Raw genomic sequence first — 14,633 nt, 5'->3', positions numbered from 1 at the left:
TGACAGACTAGAAAGTATTTGCCTTCTTTTTTATACCTAAAAAGAAACCAAATTCTCAGTTTCAAGTTCTCAAAAATTTTGCATGTGTATTTTTGTATGTTTGTGTATGTGTACAACACCATCTCATGGATATACTGTAGATTTATTTTACTTTAACGCTTTACATCGACAAAGCTACATTTCCAGAAAAGCAAGATCTGAGGTATGTGGGTAGAAAGTCCCTTAGTAGAGGACATTTACTTTCATTTTTACTTGCACTGGCAAACGCTGCATGAAGCTCTGTGGAAACTGTAAGTAGATCATATTATTACAATATATTGACTAGTAGTAGTAGTAGTAGTAGTAGCAGTAGTATTTTGTTCCCTACATTTCAATAAATATTACTAATTAATAAATCAATCCTTGACCAGACAAAGAAACATCTAACACTTCAGTTACTAACATGATATTTTGTAACAAATGTAGCCTGTATATGATAAGGGTTGTTATGGGATTTTCCTTTAAAAAGAGCAATATACTATGTAAAGTTTAATAGTTTCATATGTGTAAAAGCAGGTAATGTATAGCATTTGTTCAAAGTGTTGATCAAACTTGTCCAGCAGGAAGGAACTAGGAGAACTCTTACAGACTGCTTTTGGTATTTGTGAATTTACTAAAGTTGTGCAAGCAATTCCTCCTTTTTTATAATCCACATACTCAAATATATACACACACACACACACACACACATACACATATATATACACTATATTGCCAAAAGTATTGGGACACCTCTCCAAATCATTGAATTCAGGTGTTCCAATCACTTCCATGGCCACAGGTGTATAAAATCAAGCACCTAGGCATGCAGACTGTTTCTACAAACATTTGTGAGAGAATGGGCCGCTCTCAGGAGTTCAGTGAATTCAAGCGTAGTACCATGATAGGTTTCCACCTGTGCAATAAGTCCATTCATGAAATTTCCTCACTACTAAATATTCCACGGTCAACTGTTAGTGGTATCATAACAAAGTGGAAGCAATTGGGAACAGCAACTCAGCCACGAAGTGGTAGGCCACTTAAAAATCACAGAGCGGGGTCAGCGCATCCTGAGGCGCACAGTGCGCAGAAGTCGCCAACTTTCTGCAGAGTCAATAGCTACAGACCTCCAAACTTCATGTGGCCTTCATATGAGCTCAAGAACCAAGTGCAATGCAAAGCGTCGGATGCAGTGGTGTAAAGCACGCCACCACTGGACTCTAGAGCAGTGGAGATGTGTTCTCGGGAGTGACGAATCACGCTTCTCTGTCTGGGCATCCGATGGACGAGTCTGGGTTTGGAGGTTTCCAGGAGAACGGTACTTGCCTGCCAAGTGTAAAGATTGGTGGAGGGGGGATTATGGTGTGGGGTTGTTTTTCAGGGGTTGGGCTTGGCCCCTTAGTTACAGTGAAAGGAACTCTTAATGCTTCAGCTTACCAAGACATTTTGGACAATTTCATGCTCCCAACTTTGTGGGAACAGTTTGGGGATGTCCTCTTCCTGTTCCAACATGAGTGTGCACCAGTGCACATAACAAGGTCCATAAAGACATGGATGAGCGAGTTTGGTGTGGAGGAACTTGACTGGCCAGCACAGAGTCAGAGTCCTGACCTCAACCCGACAGAACACCTTTGGGATGAATTAGAGTGGAGACTGCGAGCCAGGCATTCTCATTCAACATCACCTGACCTCACAAATGCGCTTCTAGAAGAATGGTCAAAAAGTCCCATAAACACACTCCTAAACCTTGTGGAAAGCCTTCCCAGAATAGCTGAGGCTGTTATAGGTGCAAAGGGTGGGCCAACTTTATATTAAACCCTACAGATTAATAATGGAATGTCATTAAAGTTCATGTGCACATAAAATCAGGCTTCCCAAAACTTTTGGCAATATAGTATATATTCATTCATTCAATAATATTGTATTTATTATTGACCTGATGTTTAGGAGCTCCGTTAAGGACTGTTGTGATTGTGAATGAGATTTACCAGAACCCAGGAATGTTTTGTTGAGAAAACAGCTAATGGATCATCCACTGCATGAAGAAGGTGGAGCCTCTCCTGCACTCAGGTGAACAAAGAAAATAGTCCAACAGGCTGAAGCCCAGCCTACAGTTTTATTAACTATTAACGTATAAACAAATTAGCATTTCTTAAAAAGATAAGTAGTGACACATCATTTACTGTAAATGCCATTGTTATAATGCCAACAATGCCATTTATTTTTTATAAAGATTATATAATTTGCAGTAAAAATGTTACAGGCAGAAGAGATCAGACTCATCAGAGCCCAGCTGTGTGTCAGTGAAGAGTGATGCATCAAAGGATCTGCCATGTGATGTATTTAAAGGCAACAGCAATACTCAACAGAGGTATATATACAGGAAATAGTGCATTAATCAGTTTACTTTATTTATAGGTGACAGCAATTGTCAGCATGTTGATTTATTTTAGGATGATATTAGAATGGTATCTTCAGCATTGCTTCATTTAGCCTGAGAATTACACTGAAAATAATATAATACACTTACATTCCTATCTCTTTTTTCATTTCTTTTTTTAAGGAAACATGGAATTTTTAAGCTGTGGTCTTTTTTGGGATATTATCATCTTTATATATCTTCCTTGTTACAGGGAGAAGAGATTAAACTCACCGGAGCCCAGCTGTGTGTCCATGAGAAGTAATGCATCAATGGATCTGCCATGTGATGTATTTAAAAGTGACAGCAATTCTCAAAGGTTGGTAGCAGCACACTAATCAATAAATGGGTGTGCTTGTTTAAATATATTTTTAAATGTATTTTTTTTATTCACATTATGTATCAAATTTCATTGTTAAGATTTAATTTAATTATCCATGACCATTTTTCAACCTTTTTTTCTGACTTCCTAATACGACTAGAGGCATTAAATTTCCTAACAGTCTTTGGTGGAAATTGTAATGAACTTTGAATCCTTCTCTAGTAAAAGAGTTCCATAAACAATGAATAACTATCCATATGGGATAGTTTACTTTTGGTGGGAATTGAATGATCATATTATTTGCTGCCTTTGTTAAACAGAGTAAATAACATCTTTATTCATAAGCTTACGGTCATTACATTACATTTCACAGACAAGGTTTTGATTAAGCCAGGAGTAATAGTTAATTAGGACATTAAGTAGGCCTAGCTTTTTAAATGTGCCTTAGAAAAAAAAAGTTGCAAGTTGCTTTCAGTTAAGACAGCTCAAACATCCATTTTAGACTGAGGCTAGGCTTAAAGTGCCTTTATTATGCCTTTTTTAAGGTTCCTAATATTGTTTTGGGAGTCTCCTACAACAGCTTTACATACATGCAAGGTCAAAAAACACTTTCGGTTTGGTACCCCAATGGTAGGGTCCCAAAAAAGTGGTACGGTTCGGAATTAGGGTACCATTCACAACTTTTGATAATGGAAATGGCAAAAATTGCGTACCGTACCATACTGTAAGGTAATTTTCAAAAATCCATAATAGGGGCATTTTAAGTCTCATCTGTGAATCCGGGAAATAGTGTTTTGTTGCAGAAGCTGAACAATTTCAACACATGCAGGGTTGCCAGGTCTACATATCAAATATATAGTTCAGTGGCCAATCAAATATATCCCAAAAAGTAGCCCAATGACAATATCCCAAATATCAAAACTCAAAATATGCCACTCTCATAAAATATTATAATAAAATATTTTAATACAAGCATTAAGTCAAATATAGGCGTACTTCAAACCTTTAACCCGGGATATGACATCATTGGCAAGACATGGTCCGTTACACTTGTTAAACATTGCTTGTTTCTCTGGATTTAAACATTCTTGGGAACATTTGAGATAATGTAAGTACACAATTCAACAAAGTATATAACACTGTTCTAGTGGTTTTGGGATATTTTATTCCAAAAATCTTGTATAGTTAATTAATTCAACTAAATATTGAAACGTTTATTAAAGTACAACTTGTTCTCTGTTATTGGCCGCAAAGACCAGAGTCACAGGAGACCAGCTATGTGTCAACGAAGAGTGATACAAAGGATGTTGATTTTCAATTTGCCAGCACTTCTCATCAAAGGTATATTTATAGCAGTTGTTAATTAAAAAAAATAAGTGTTTTCTCCTCAATGTGCTTATTCACCTGTGTTATTTGTGACTTATTTAATTGCACAGCACTGAACTCAGATCAAAGCTACAGAAGAAGTTTCAACATCTGCATGAGGGAATGGCAAAGCAGGGAAACCCAACACTCTTCAATGAGATCTACACTGAGCTCTACATCACAGAAGGTGAAAATGAAGAGACTGAAAAGTCTTCTAGGAAAGAAGAAACAGAAGCTACACTAATCATTTGCAATAACATCTTCAAACCGTTACCTGGACAAGACCAACCCATCAGAACTGTGCTGACTAAAGGAGTTGCTGGCATTGGAAAAACAGTGTCTGTGCAGAAGTTCATTCTAGACTGGGCTGAAGGGAAAGTGAATCAGGACGTTCACCTCATATTTCCACTTCCTTTCAGAGAGCTCAATTTGCTGAAGCACAAAACATTCAGTCTTAAAGATCTTCTACAGTTTTTCATGGGCACAAATCATCTGAAAATCTCCCCAAATGAAGGTAAAATCATTTTCATCTTTGATGGGTTGGATGAGTGTCGTCTGTCTCTGGATTTTCAGAACAACATGAGGTTGTGTGATGTGACTGAATCAGCTTCAGTGGATGTGCTGCTGACGAACCTCATTGTGGGGAATCTGCTTCCCTCTGCTCTCATCTGGATCACCTCCAGACCAGCAGCAGCTGATCTCATCCCCTCTGAGTGTGTTGATCGAGTGACAGAGGTACGAGGCTTCAATGACCCACAGAAGGAGGAATATTTCAGGAAGAGAATCAGAGATCAGAGTCTGGCCAATAAAATCGTCTCACACCTGAAGTCAATGAGAAGCCTCTACATCATGTGCCACATCCCAGTGTTCTGCTGGATCTCAGCCACTGTTCTAGAGAAAATGTTTAGCAAAGCAGAGAGTGGAGAGATTCCCAAGACTCTCACTCAAATGTACACACACTTCCTGATCCTTCAGACCAACATCAAACATGAGAAGGACTATGAGAAGAAAGTGAATGATGAAGATATGATCCTCAAACTGGGGAGGCTGGCTTTTCAGCAACTTATGGGAGGCAATCTGTTCTTCTATGAAGAAGATTTGAGAGAGTGTGGCATTGATGTGACTGAAGCATTAGTGTACTCTGGATTGTGCACTTGTAGAGAGGACTTGCATCAGAGGAATGTCTACTGCTTTGTTCATTTGACCATCCAAGAACATCTGGCTGCTCTGTATGTGCATCACTCCTTCACAAAAAACAACATCAATGTGTTTGATATTACCAAACCAACTCATGGAGCAGAAATCGAACATGTTCCAATATTCGACCTGCATCAGAAAGCTGTGGATGAGGCTGTAAACAGTAAAACTGGACATTTAGACCTTTTCCTTCGCTTCCTTCTTGGCTTCTCACTTGAGACCAGTCAGACTCTCTTAAATGTTCTTCTGACACAGACAGAAAGCAGGAAACACAATTTAGAAGAAACAGTCAAATACATCAAGAAAAGGATAGAGGAACATCCAACTCCAGAAAAATTAATCAATTTGTTCCTCTGCCTCAATGATCTGGGTGATCGCTCACTAATAGAAGAAATGCAGTGTTACCTAATCACTAAATCTCTTACAACAGCGTTGTCTTCCTCACAGTGGTCAACTGTGCTCTATGTTCTGCTGACTTCAGAGAATTTGAATGTGTTTAATTTTAAGAATTATGCTTCAGTAATCGATTCTGCTTACATACCGCAAATTCTTCTCAAACTACTACCTGTGATTGAAGCATCCACATCTACTCAGTAAGTAATAATGACATACTGTAGGTTACATTAGCGAAACATACATGACTTTTTTTTTTTCTTTCATTGAGGTATAGAAGGGGCAAGATCACAGTTTTAGTGTTTACTTTTTAGATTCAGTGGGTGCAGACTGACAGAGGAAAGCTGTGATCTTCTATCCAGAGCTCTGAGCTCAGAAGCCACATGTGTGAAGGAGCTGAACCTGAGTGAAAATCCATTGAAAGATGCAGGAGTCAAGTTTATCTCTGAAGGACTGCGGAATCCTCACTGTAAAATAGAGATACTGAGGTAATTGTGGCACCTGTATTTTTTAAATGATAATAACAATAACAATAATATGTATTGTTGTTGTTGTTATTGCAATTATTATTATTCATAGCAATTATAATAATATAATAATAATATGATTATTATTAATTGTACTCATATTAAATATATTGGTTGCATTAACATCGCACACAAAAGCAGCACAGCAGTGTTGTAATTATAATCTTGTTTTCACTGCAGGTTGAGGAATTGTGAAATCACAGATCAAGGTTGTGATCATCTGACTTCAGTTCTCAAATCAAACTCCTCAAGACTGAGCGAGCTGGATCTGTCTGGGAATAAACTAGGAGATTTAGGATTGAGGCTGCTTTGTGATATACTACAGAGTCATCCTTGTAAACTAGAAAATCTGAAGTATGATCTATTTGGCTGTTCTTTTAAAATCAAAAGTGATTATGAATTACCTCTGTCATATGACACACTTCATACACAGTGAAAGACAGTGACATGAAATTTTTTTTTTTTTTTTACTATTTTTACTGAATATATGATTTCCTTTAACGTTTTTAAAATCATTACAAGTACAAGATTTTGTTGTCAAATTTCCTTGACACTTGGCAAATATCCTAACATTAAAATGTGTTATTGATTCAGGTTGAATGATTGTGGGGTCACAGATAAAGGTTGTGCTGCTCTGGCTTCAGTTATGAAATCAAACCTCTCACAACTGAAAGATCTGGATCTGTCTGAGAATCAATTAGGACACTCCCAAGTGATGTTTCTTTCTGATGGACTGAAGAATCATCACTGCAAACTGGAGAATCTGAGGTAAAATTAAATCTCTCATGGCCTGATCCTGTAAGTCACTGCTGATAAATTTGCTAAAAGGGATAGTTCACCCAAAAATGAAAATTACCTCATAATAATTTGCTCACTCTCAAGCGATCCTAGGTGTACAGTGGTGTGAAAAAGTGCTTGCCCCCTTCCTGATTTTTTATTTTTTTGCATGTTTGTCACACTTTAATGTTTCAGATCATCAGACAAATTTAAATATGAATCAAAGATAACACAAGTAAACACAACAAAACAGGAACTAAGAGGTCGCTAACCATGGCTTTAACATACAGATAAACACTTTTCAAAACAATAAATACACGATTGAGACAATGTATACATGTATTGCCTCAGAATTTGCATCTGAATTGCGCTCCCTCCATGGGCGTGGCCGCATTAGTGGATAATGAGCTGAATCACGGGCGTCTGACATGTGTCTCTTTTCATACAGATTACATAAACACAGAATTTTTGTTTTTGATTTGACTTACATGATTTAAAACCTGACATTTCAATGTTTCTTTAGACATAAGTCTATTTTTTTTTTTTTTTTTTTTTTGATGAGTATTCACTAAGTTACAGTTCATTTTCTGAGAACTATCAGATTGGACTTCGTTCAGAGGGAGATGACAGATCACGCATCATGTAAATTTTCTTTATTTTGCAAAAAGCACATCATTTTGTTTTTACTCTGAGTGTACACAAATAAAAGAAGATATTCTATAGTTTCAATTGATATATTACTTATGTCTCTATGACAAAAAATGACAGAGTATTTTAAGTCTGTTTTGCTGCAATGTGAAAAAAATCCTGCAAAACGCGCCGACGCATTTCCCGACTCCAGAGAGTTAAGGTCATGCCACAGCATCTCAATAGGATTGAGGTCAGGACTTTGGCTAGGCCACTCCAAAGTCTTCATTTTGTTTTTCTTCAGCCATACAGAAATGGACTTGCTGGTGTGTTTTGGATCATTGTCCTCCTGCTGCAGACCCCAAGTTTCCTTCAGCTTGAGGTCACAAACAGATGGCCGGACATTGTCCTTCAGTATTTTTTGGTAGACAGCAGAATTCATGGTTCCATTTATCACAGCAAGTCTTCCAGGTCCTGAAGCAGCAAAACAGCCCCAGACCATCACACTACCACCACCATATTTTACTGTTGGTATGATGTTCTTTTTCTGAAATGCTGTGTTACTTTTACGCCAGACGTAATGGGACACACACCTTCCAAAACGTTCAACTTTTGTCTCGTCAGTCCACAGAGTATTTTCCCAAAAGTCTTGGGGATCATCAAGAGGTTTTCTGGCAAAACTGAGACAAGCCTTTATGTTCTTTTTGCTCAGCAGTGGTTTTCGTCTTGGAACTCTGCCGTGCAGGCCATTTTTGCCCAGTCTCTTTCTTATAGTGGAGTCGTGAACACTGACCTTAACTGAGGCAAGTGAGGCCTACAGTTCTTTGGATGTTGTTGTGGGGTCTTTTGTGACCTCTTGGATGAGTCGTCGCTGCGCTCTTGGGGTAATTTTGGTCGTCCGGCCACTCTTGTGTAACGGTTGTACAGTTATTAATCAATTTATGGGTGGAATATGAATATAATAACTCATAAAGCTTTATGAATAATTATTATGCATATACCGACCCAAGGGGGAATTAACCGTATATGGTGAATTAATTACAACGAATTATAATCAATCACATATATGATTAGTTCTGGTTTAATAATTATGTAGAAAACTATCGGTCCATCCAGCAAACGGTTAAGTTATCCACAGACTATTACGGCAGAAATGTTATCCTCTGGCCATGAGGATAAATTCCTATGATAGCATCCAAACGTAAAGCAAGGATATAGGATTGAAACGTTAAAGTGACCTGGCTTTTGTTGAAATTAGCAAAAAGAACAATCGAGCATGAATAATGTGTTTAATATATGCAAACTACGACTACAGAGGTTATACGTCTAAAATACAGAATATACAAATAAATACAAAAAGGGAACGTAGAGACAGGGAAGGAAGGAAAGAGAGAAGGCAAATAGCAAAATCTAACAGTCCTTGACAGCCAGCATAGAAATCAGTTTCATTATCTAAGATTCAGAACAGTATTTGCATCAGTTTGCTTGCGGGGTTTCAGGTCAGTGCTGCTGCAGTTCATTGGCTTCTTCCGTTTCCGCGGGAGGGTTTGAACTGAGGACATGAAAGTTACTTTTGCCGGAGAGATGGTGGTCCCGATGGATGAGCGCGATGGAAGCGCGTCGCCGTGACGTCCGGGAGAGACGTGCGTGAGTAGGCGATGGATGTTTTTGGGCCGTCGGGAGAACACACAGAGAATCCTTGTGTTCCTTTTTATGACAGATAAGCCGACACACCTCCTTGAGGTGGAATAGCCAATAACATTGGTGCAAAGTTGGCGGTCAAGCTCTTTCTTTGTTTGGTCTCCTAGCTGAATTTGCATACTTTACGACTATCAGATCGGCTTTCGAGATGGAGTACTTTCTTCACAATATCATTAAACACATATAAAAATGAATTTGTCAGCTATGTGACATATCTCAGTGAATAGCTCAAGTCCGGAGCTTTACGGAGAGATCAAACTCGATAGATCAGAAAGGCATATAAAAGAAGTTATGGTTTACAGACAAAATTCCATCATTAAAATGCACACTAGCACAAATACACTCATTTAAACACTAGGAAACATGCATACGCTCGAAATACATGATGGATATATTTCGGCATAGTTGTATTTTACATATACAGTCAAAATGTATGTTTGTGTGTTTCTGTATGTGTCTGTGTGTGTGTGGTGTGTGTTGGAATGTGATCTGGTCAGTCTCTGGGGGGGTGCTCCTTTTGAAGTCTCCAAAGTTGGGAAGTTGGAGTTTTCTGTTTACCCTCACGGGTCCACAAACCTGCCAAAAGTCACAGTCGGCCGGAGCCGATTTAGTGATTTACAAACAAAGTTCATCACGTTAAAAGCGTTCCGAAAACTCCAAAGTTTATTGACTCTGAACGGATCCATCCATACGTTACACCTGGGAAGGTTCACCACTGTTCCATGTTTTCTCTATTTGTGGATAATGGCTCTCACTGTGGTTCGCTGGAGTCCCAAAGCTTTAGAAATGGCTTTATAACCTTTTCCAGATAGATCTCAATCTCAACATGATGTGTAGCTTTTGAGGATCTTTTGGTCTACTTCACTTTGTCAGGCAGGTCCTATTTAAGTGATTTCTTGATTGCGAACAGGTGTGGCAGTAATCAGGCCTGGGTGTGGCTAGAGAAACTAAACTGAGGTGTGATAAACCACAGTTAAATTATGTTTTAACAGCGGGGGGCAAGCACTTTTTCACACAGGGCCATGTGGGTTTAGATTTTGTTTTCCCTTCATAATAAAAACCTTCTTTTAAAAACTTTTTGAAAAAGTTTTTGAAACCCAAAAAAGTGCATCCATCGATCATAAAACGTACTCCTCACGACTCCGGGGAGTAATAAAGGCTTTCTGAAGCGAATTGATGTGTTTGAAAAATATCCTTATTTATTAAGCCGAAATTTTCAAAGTAGTCGGGTCACAGTTCTTTTCACACTGCATGACTATCTTGGCCAGCATTCAGTCGCTGCTGTGTTCAAATTGCATGATGGATCGGCGACAGAAGGTTTCACACTGCATGACTTTACAATAGGAAGAATTGCCGACAACTTTGTCTGGCACACAAACTATGTTTCACAACCAAACACACGCGAGATGTGACAAGGAAACAACGCGATATCATGCGTGCAAGACTGGAGTTCTCACGTGAGACTGGGATTATTATTAAAAATGGTAGCCCGCAAGAAGCTTGCAATACGAATTGTCTGTCCGCTGATTTGCTGCGAAAACAAGAAAAAGAAAAGAAGAATATGAAACGAAGCCATGCTTGCTGATATTGTGGTCTATAACTCCTCCCCGAACTCCCCGCTGCTCTGTATCTTGCTCTCTCATTTGGCTGTCAGTAATCGCCGATGTAGTTTTCAGTCAGAACACTTTTTTACACAGCAGGATTTTGAATCTCCGACAGATCCAGATATTTAGCATGCCAAATATCTCATGGGCGTCGGCGACTTGTCGGCGATTCTCTCAGATCGCATCTTTGCTCATTCACACTGCGTGATTGTCATTCGCGAGAACGAGCACCGATTTGCCTTTGATTTCGGGCATTTGTCGGCGATTTCTCAAAACCTGTCGGCGAGCCAAAATCTGGGCTAAAATCATGCAGTCTGAACTCAGCTTTACTTAATGTTAGCTTAATAGTAGCTGTTAATTAACCTGCAATTTTCACTGGTTTCAAAACACACCATGCTGGATATAACCTGCCATGGTGGCATATCCTCAGATTAATTCCTGAGATCCAACAGTTAACAGCTAATCCTTATTTACATGACAGCCATACGCATTCGATGTACGTCCAAGAAGCGTTAACTTCCACAACATAGTACATAATGCCGTGATGTTCTATGCTACGCCATGAATAAGGATATTAAGGATAATATGAATATAAATAAGGATATTTGTATTACACAAACACATTGATTCGCTTCAGAAGGCCTTTATTCAAAAACTCATCCTCAAATCACTCCCATTATAAAGCTTTGACGAGCCAGGATATTTTTAATATAACACTGATTGTGTTTGGCTGAAAGATGATAGTCATATACACCTAGGATGGCTTGAGGGTGAATAAATTATGGGGTGAACAAGCCCTTTAAACTATAATTCTCAGATCTTTCAGAACTTTAAAAATGGTTTCAAGTTTTTAAAACAACTACAGTATGTGTTATTTCAAATATAATGTGAAATCTCTCTGCAGGCTGAGATTCTGTGGCCTTTTCACTGATGAAAGTTGTGAGGTTCTAGCTTCAGCTCTAAATTCAAGCCCACACCTGAAAACACTGGATCTGACGGGAAATAAACTCGGAAACTCCGGAATGAAGTTGTTCTCTGCCATATTAAAAAATCCTCACTCCAAACTGGAAACTCTATGGTAAAGGGTTTTTTGTTGTTGTTGTTGTTGTTGTTGTCTGTTTTTTGTTGTTGTTGTTGTTGTTATTTTGTCACACATGACATGGTGCCTATTAGGGTAGCTTAGATTATTTACTTCCACAACTGTGAGAACTATTTTTCTTTATACAAAATTCTACAACTTCAGAATCAGATCGCCCAACAATTTGAACATGTAAGACACTTAAAATGTTGGAATTTTATTGAATTAGTTATATAAAAAATATAATTAAAAAATATAATAAAAGTGTTGTCTGAAAACAAATGCGCTAGAGATTTTATCAGGTGTTAAACTTTAATTTATATTACTGTAAGATTTACATATTCAGTATTACACAAGTGCAAAGAAATGAATATTTTACACAATGTGTAAATTAATAATTATTGTCTATGGCATTAAGAAGTTCATCATTGTTCTAGGCTACATGACTGTGGTCTCACAGATGAAGGATGTGCTGCTCTGGCTTCAGCTCTGACATCAAATCCCTCACACCTGAAATATCTAGATCTGTCTCATAATAAAATAGGACAATCAGGAAGGAAGCTGTTCTCTGCTGCTCTAGACAATCCTCACTGTAAAGTGGAAATACTAAGGTATTGTATGATCTAGTCTCACTATCACACATCACAAACTGTTCTTATTGTTTGCTTAAATGTATTTTTCTGTTTTTTTTTTTTGTTTTTGTTTTTTTTTTGTTTTAATAATTCACCAGAAAGCATAAAGAGTGTCATTGTTTTCTGTACAATCAATTGCAGGCTAATTGACTGTGGTCTCACAGATCAAGATTGTGCTGATCTTGCTTTAGCTCTGAGTTCAGACAACTCATGTTTGAGAGAGCTGAATTTGTCAAAAAATACTTTTGGAGACTCTGGAATTAAACACCTCTCTAACATTAAGATGCCTCATTCTAAACTGGAATCACTTTGGTAAGATCATTTTCCTCTGTGTCACTCATAACCAAGTCCAACTGTATGAACTCTTTTGGTTCAGACAAAATGTACAATTAATTATATTTTGTATTAATGTAAAATAATAAATTATTAATAAATTAAATAAAAAAAATAATAATTTTCTGTTAGATTTAAGAGTATTAAGAGTATTTTTTTTCTCTTTCTGCAGGCTTATTGATTGTGATATCACAGAAGAAGGTTGTTCTGCTCTGGCTTCAGCTTTGACATCAAACCTCTCACATTTGAAAATCTTGTATCTATGTGATGAAAAAGTAGGAAATGCAGGAGTGGAGCATCTCTCTGTTGCTCTGAAGAATCCTGTCTGTGAACTGGAGACACTGGGGTATGAATATTTGTACCCCATTTTGGTTAATCAACATTACAGTTGATTAACCAAAAAACTGTAAATTTGTTAGGGCTTAACTTAAGGCTTAAATTTGCTTATTTACAGGTTCTTAATTTTGTTCAGAGGGCCTACTAAAATTGTTTTTAAAAATAATAATAAAAAAAATAAATAAATAAAAAACGTTTACATGATTTAATGTTAAAAAACAGGAAAAAAAAAAAACACTTTAGTTTTAGTTTTGGTTTCTTTAAAACTCGCCTTGCAAAAAGCCCAGTCTGCTCTGATTGGTCAGCTGGCCCTAGTCTGTTGTGATTATTTATATGCTTAGAGCAGTGTCAGAAATATAACAACCCTTACTATAACCAGCAAGTAATTATAATTATAATAATACATTTTATTTGATGGCGCCTTTCTAGGCACCCAAGGACACCTTACATAACAAATTAAAGAAAAAAACAATGCAAGTAACAATATAATCAAATACAATCAGGTAATAAAATCAAGTAAACTAATAAAGAATAATAATCGTGAATAGGAGTGAATTATGTAGAGTATGTTAATCTAAACAGATTGAGTGTTTTAAGCAGTGATTTGAATTGATGAAGAGAGTCCAGTTGACGGATGTGAGGAGGAAGAATATGAATCTTTATATGAATCTAAATGTCTTTTTCTTAATGTCTGTCATTGTTCTCACTGCAGGCTGTATGATTGTGATATCACAAATGAAAGTTTAGCCACTCTGCCTTCAGTTCTCACAGAGAAACTACCCTTCAAGCCATGTGTTATTATGGATAGTAAAGTGAATCAATTCATGTAAGTTACTGTTTATTTCAGTTTGCTCAAACAACTACATAAATATTTAATTACTTGCTCCATTTATCACATTTTTATAGGCAGTTGCACAAAGAACTAAAGATATTTTCATCTAATCAAGAAATGTAATTGTGTGTTTTCTCTGTTTCTTTCAGTTTGCACAAATTCAAAGAGAACTCAGATCATGAACAGGACTCATCATAATCCTCCTTAAATTCAGACAAATACATTTTGAGATGTAACTTGTCACAGTTTTAACCAGCACTCAATTCATTATTTACATTTATCCATTATATTAATATAAAAAATGATATAAAATATTAATACATTTCTGGAAGCCATATGTACATACACACTATTCTCTTTGTTAAAAAAAATAATAATAAATAAATGAACAAATAAAAATAAATAAATAATTTCACACATCTGCCTGTTTATTCAGACTGTTTTAGATATATTTCACAAGATTGGTGAATTT

At 37.1% G+C, this 14,633-nt stretch overlaps 2 protein-coding genes across 2 annotated transcripts; both read left to right on the top strand.

Moving 5' to 3' along the window:
• Window positions 1-4,247: 4,247 nt before the first annotated feature.
• On the top strand, window positions 4,248-7,013 carry LOC125248233 (NACHT, LRR and PYD domains-containing protein 3-like). Its single transcript, XM_048159963.1, has 5 exons — window positions 4,248-4,708; window positions 4,808-5,914; window positions 6,029-6,202; window positions 6,422-6,595; window positions 6,836-7,013. Exons 1-5 carry the CDS (start codon window positions 4,248-4,250, stop codon window positions 7,011-7,013), a joined length of 2,094 nt encoding a protein of 697 aa, XP_048015920.1.
• A 4,718-nt stretch (window positions 7,014-11,731) lies between these two features.
• Window positions 11,732-14,505, top strand: LOC125248232 (ribonuclease inhibitor-like). The gene is made up of 7 exons (XM_048159962.1): window positions 11,732-11,736; window positions 11,855-12,028; window positions 12,466-12,639; window positions 12,802-12,972; window positions 13,166-13,339; window positions 14,042-14,155; window positions 14,311-14,505. The coding sequence occupies exons 1-7, from the start codon at window positions 11,732-11,734 to the stop codon at window positions 14,357-14,359; spliced, it is 861 nt and encodes a 286-aa protein (XP_048015919.1). The 3' UTR covers window positions 14,360-14,505.
• Window positions 14,506-14,633: the final 128 nt, after the last annotated feature.

This window comes from Megalobrama amblycephala, linkage group LG16 (genome assembly GCF_018812025.1).
Source record: "Megalobrama amblycephala isolate DHTTF-2021 linkage group LG16, ASM1881202v1, whole genome shotgun sequence".
NCBI lineage: Eukaryota > Metazoa > Chordata > Actinopteri > Cypriniformes > Xenocyprididae > Megalobrama > Megalobrama amblycephala.
This window is presented reverse-complemented; position numbering and strand designations above follow the sequence as displayed.

Excerpts from the sequence above, each read along its gene's own strand:
- LOC125248233 (XM_048159963.1), top strand. The coding sequence starts at position 4,248 with ATGGCAAAGCAGGGAAACCCAACACTCTTCAATGAGATCTACACTGAG. Across the intron at positions 4,709-4,807 it reads GATTTTCAGAACAACATGAG|ACCAGCAGCAGCTGATCTCA; the intron begins GTTGTGTGATGT and ends GATCACCTCCAG. Across the intron at positions 6,203-6,421 it reads TGTAAAATAGAGATACTGAG|GTTGAGGAATTGTGAAATCA; the intron begins GTAATTGTGGCA and ends TTTTCACTGCAG.
- LOC125248232 (XM_048159962.1), top strand. Across the intron at positions 12,973-13,165 it reads TCTAAACTGGAATCACTTTG|GCTTATTGATTGTGATATCA; the intron begins GTAAGATCATTT and ends CTCTTTCTGCAG. Across the intron at positions 13,340-14,041 it reads TGTGAACTGGAGACACTGGG|GCTGTATGATTGTGATATCA; the intron begins GTATGAATATTT and ends TTCTCACTGCAG.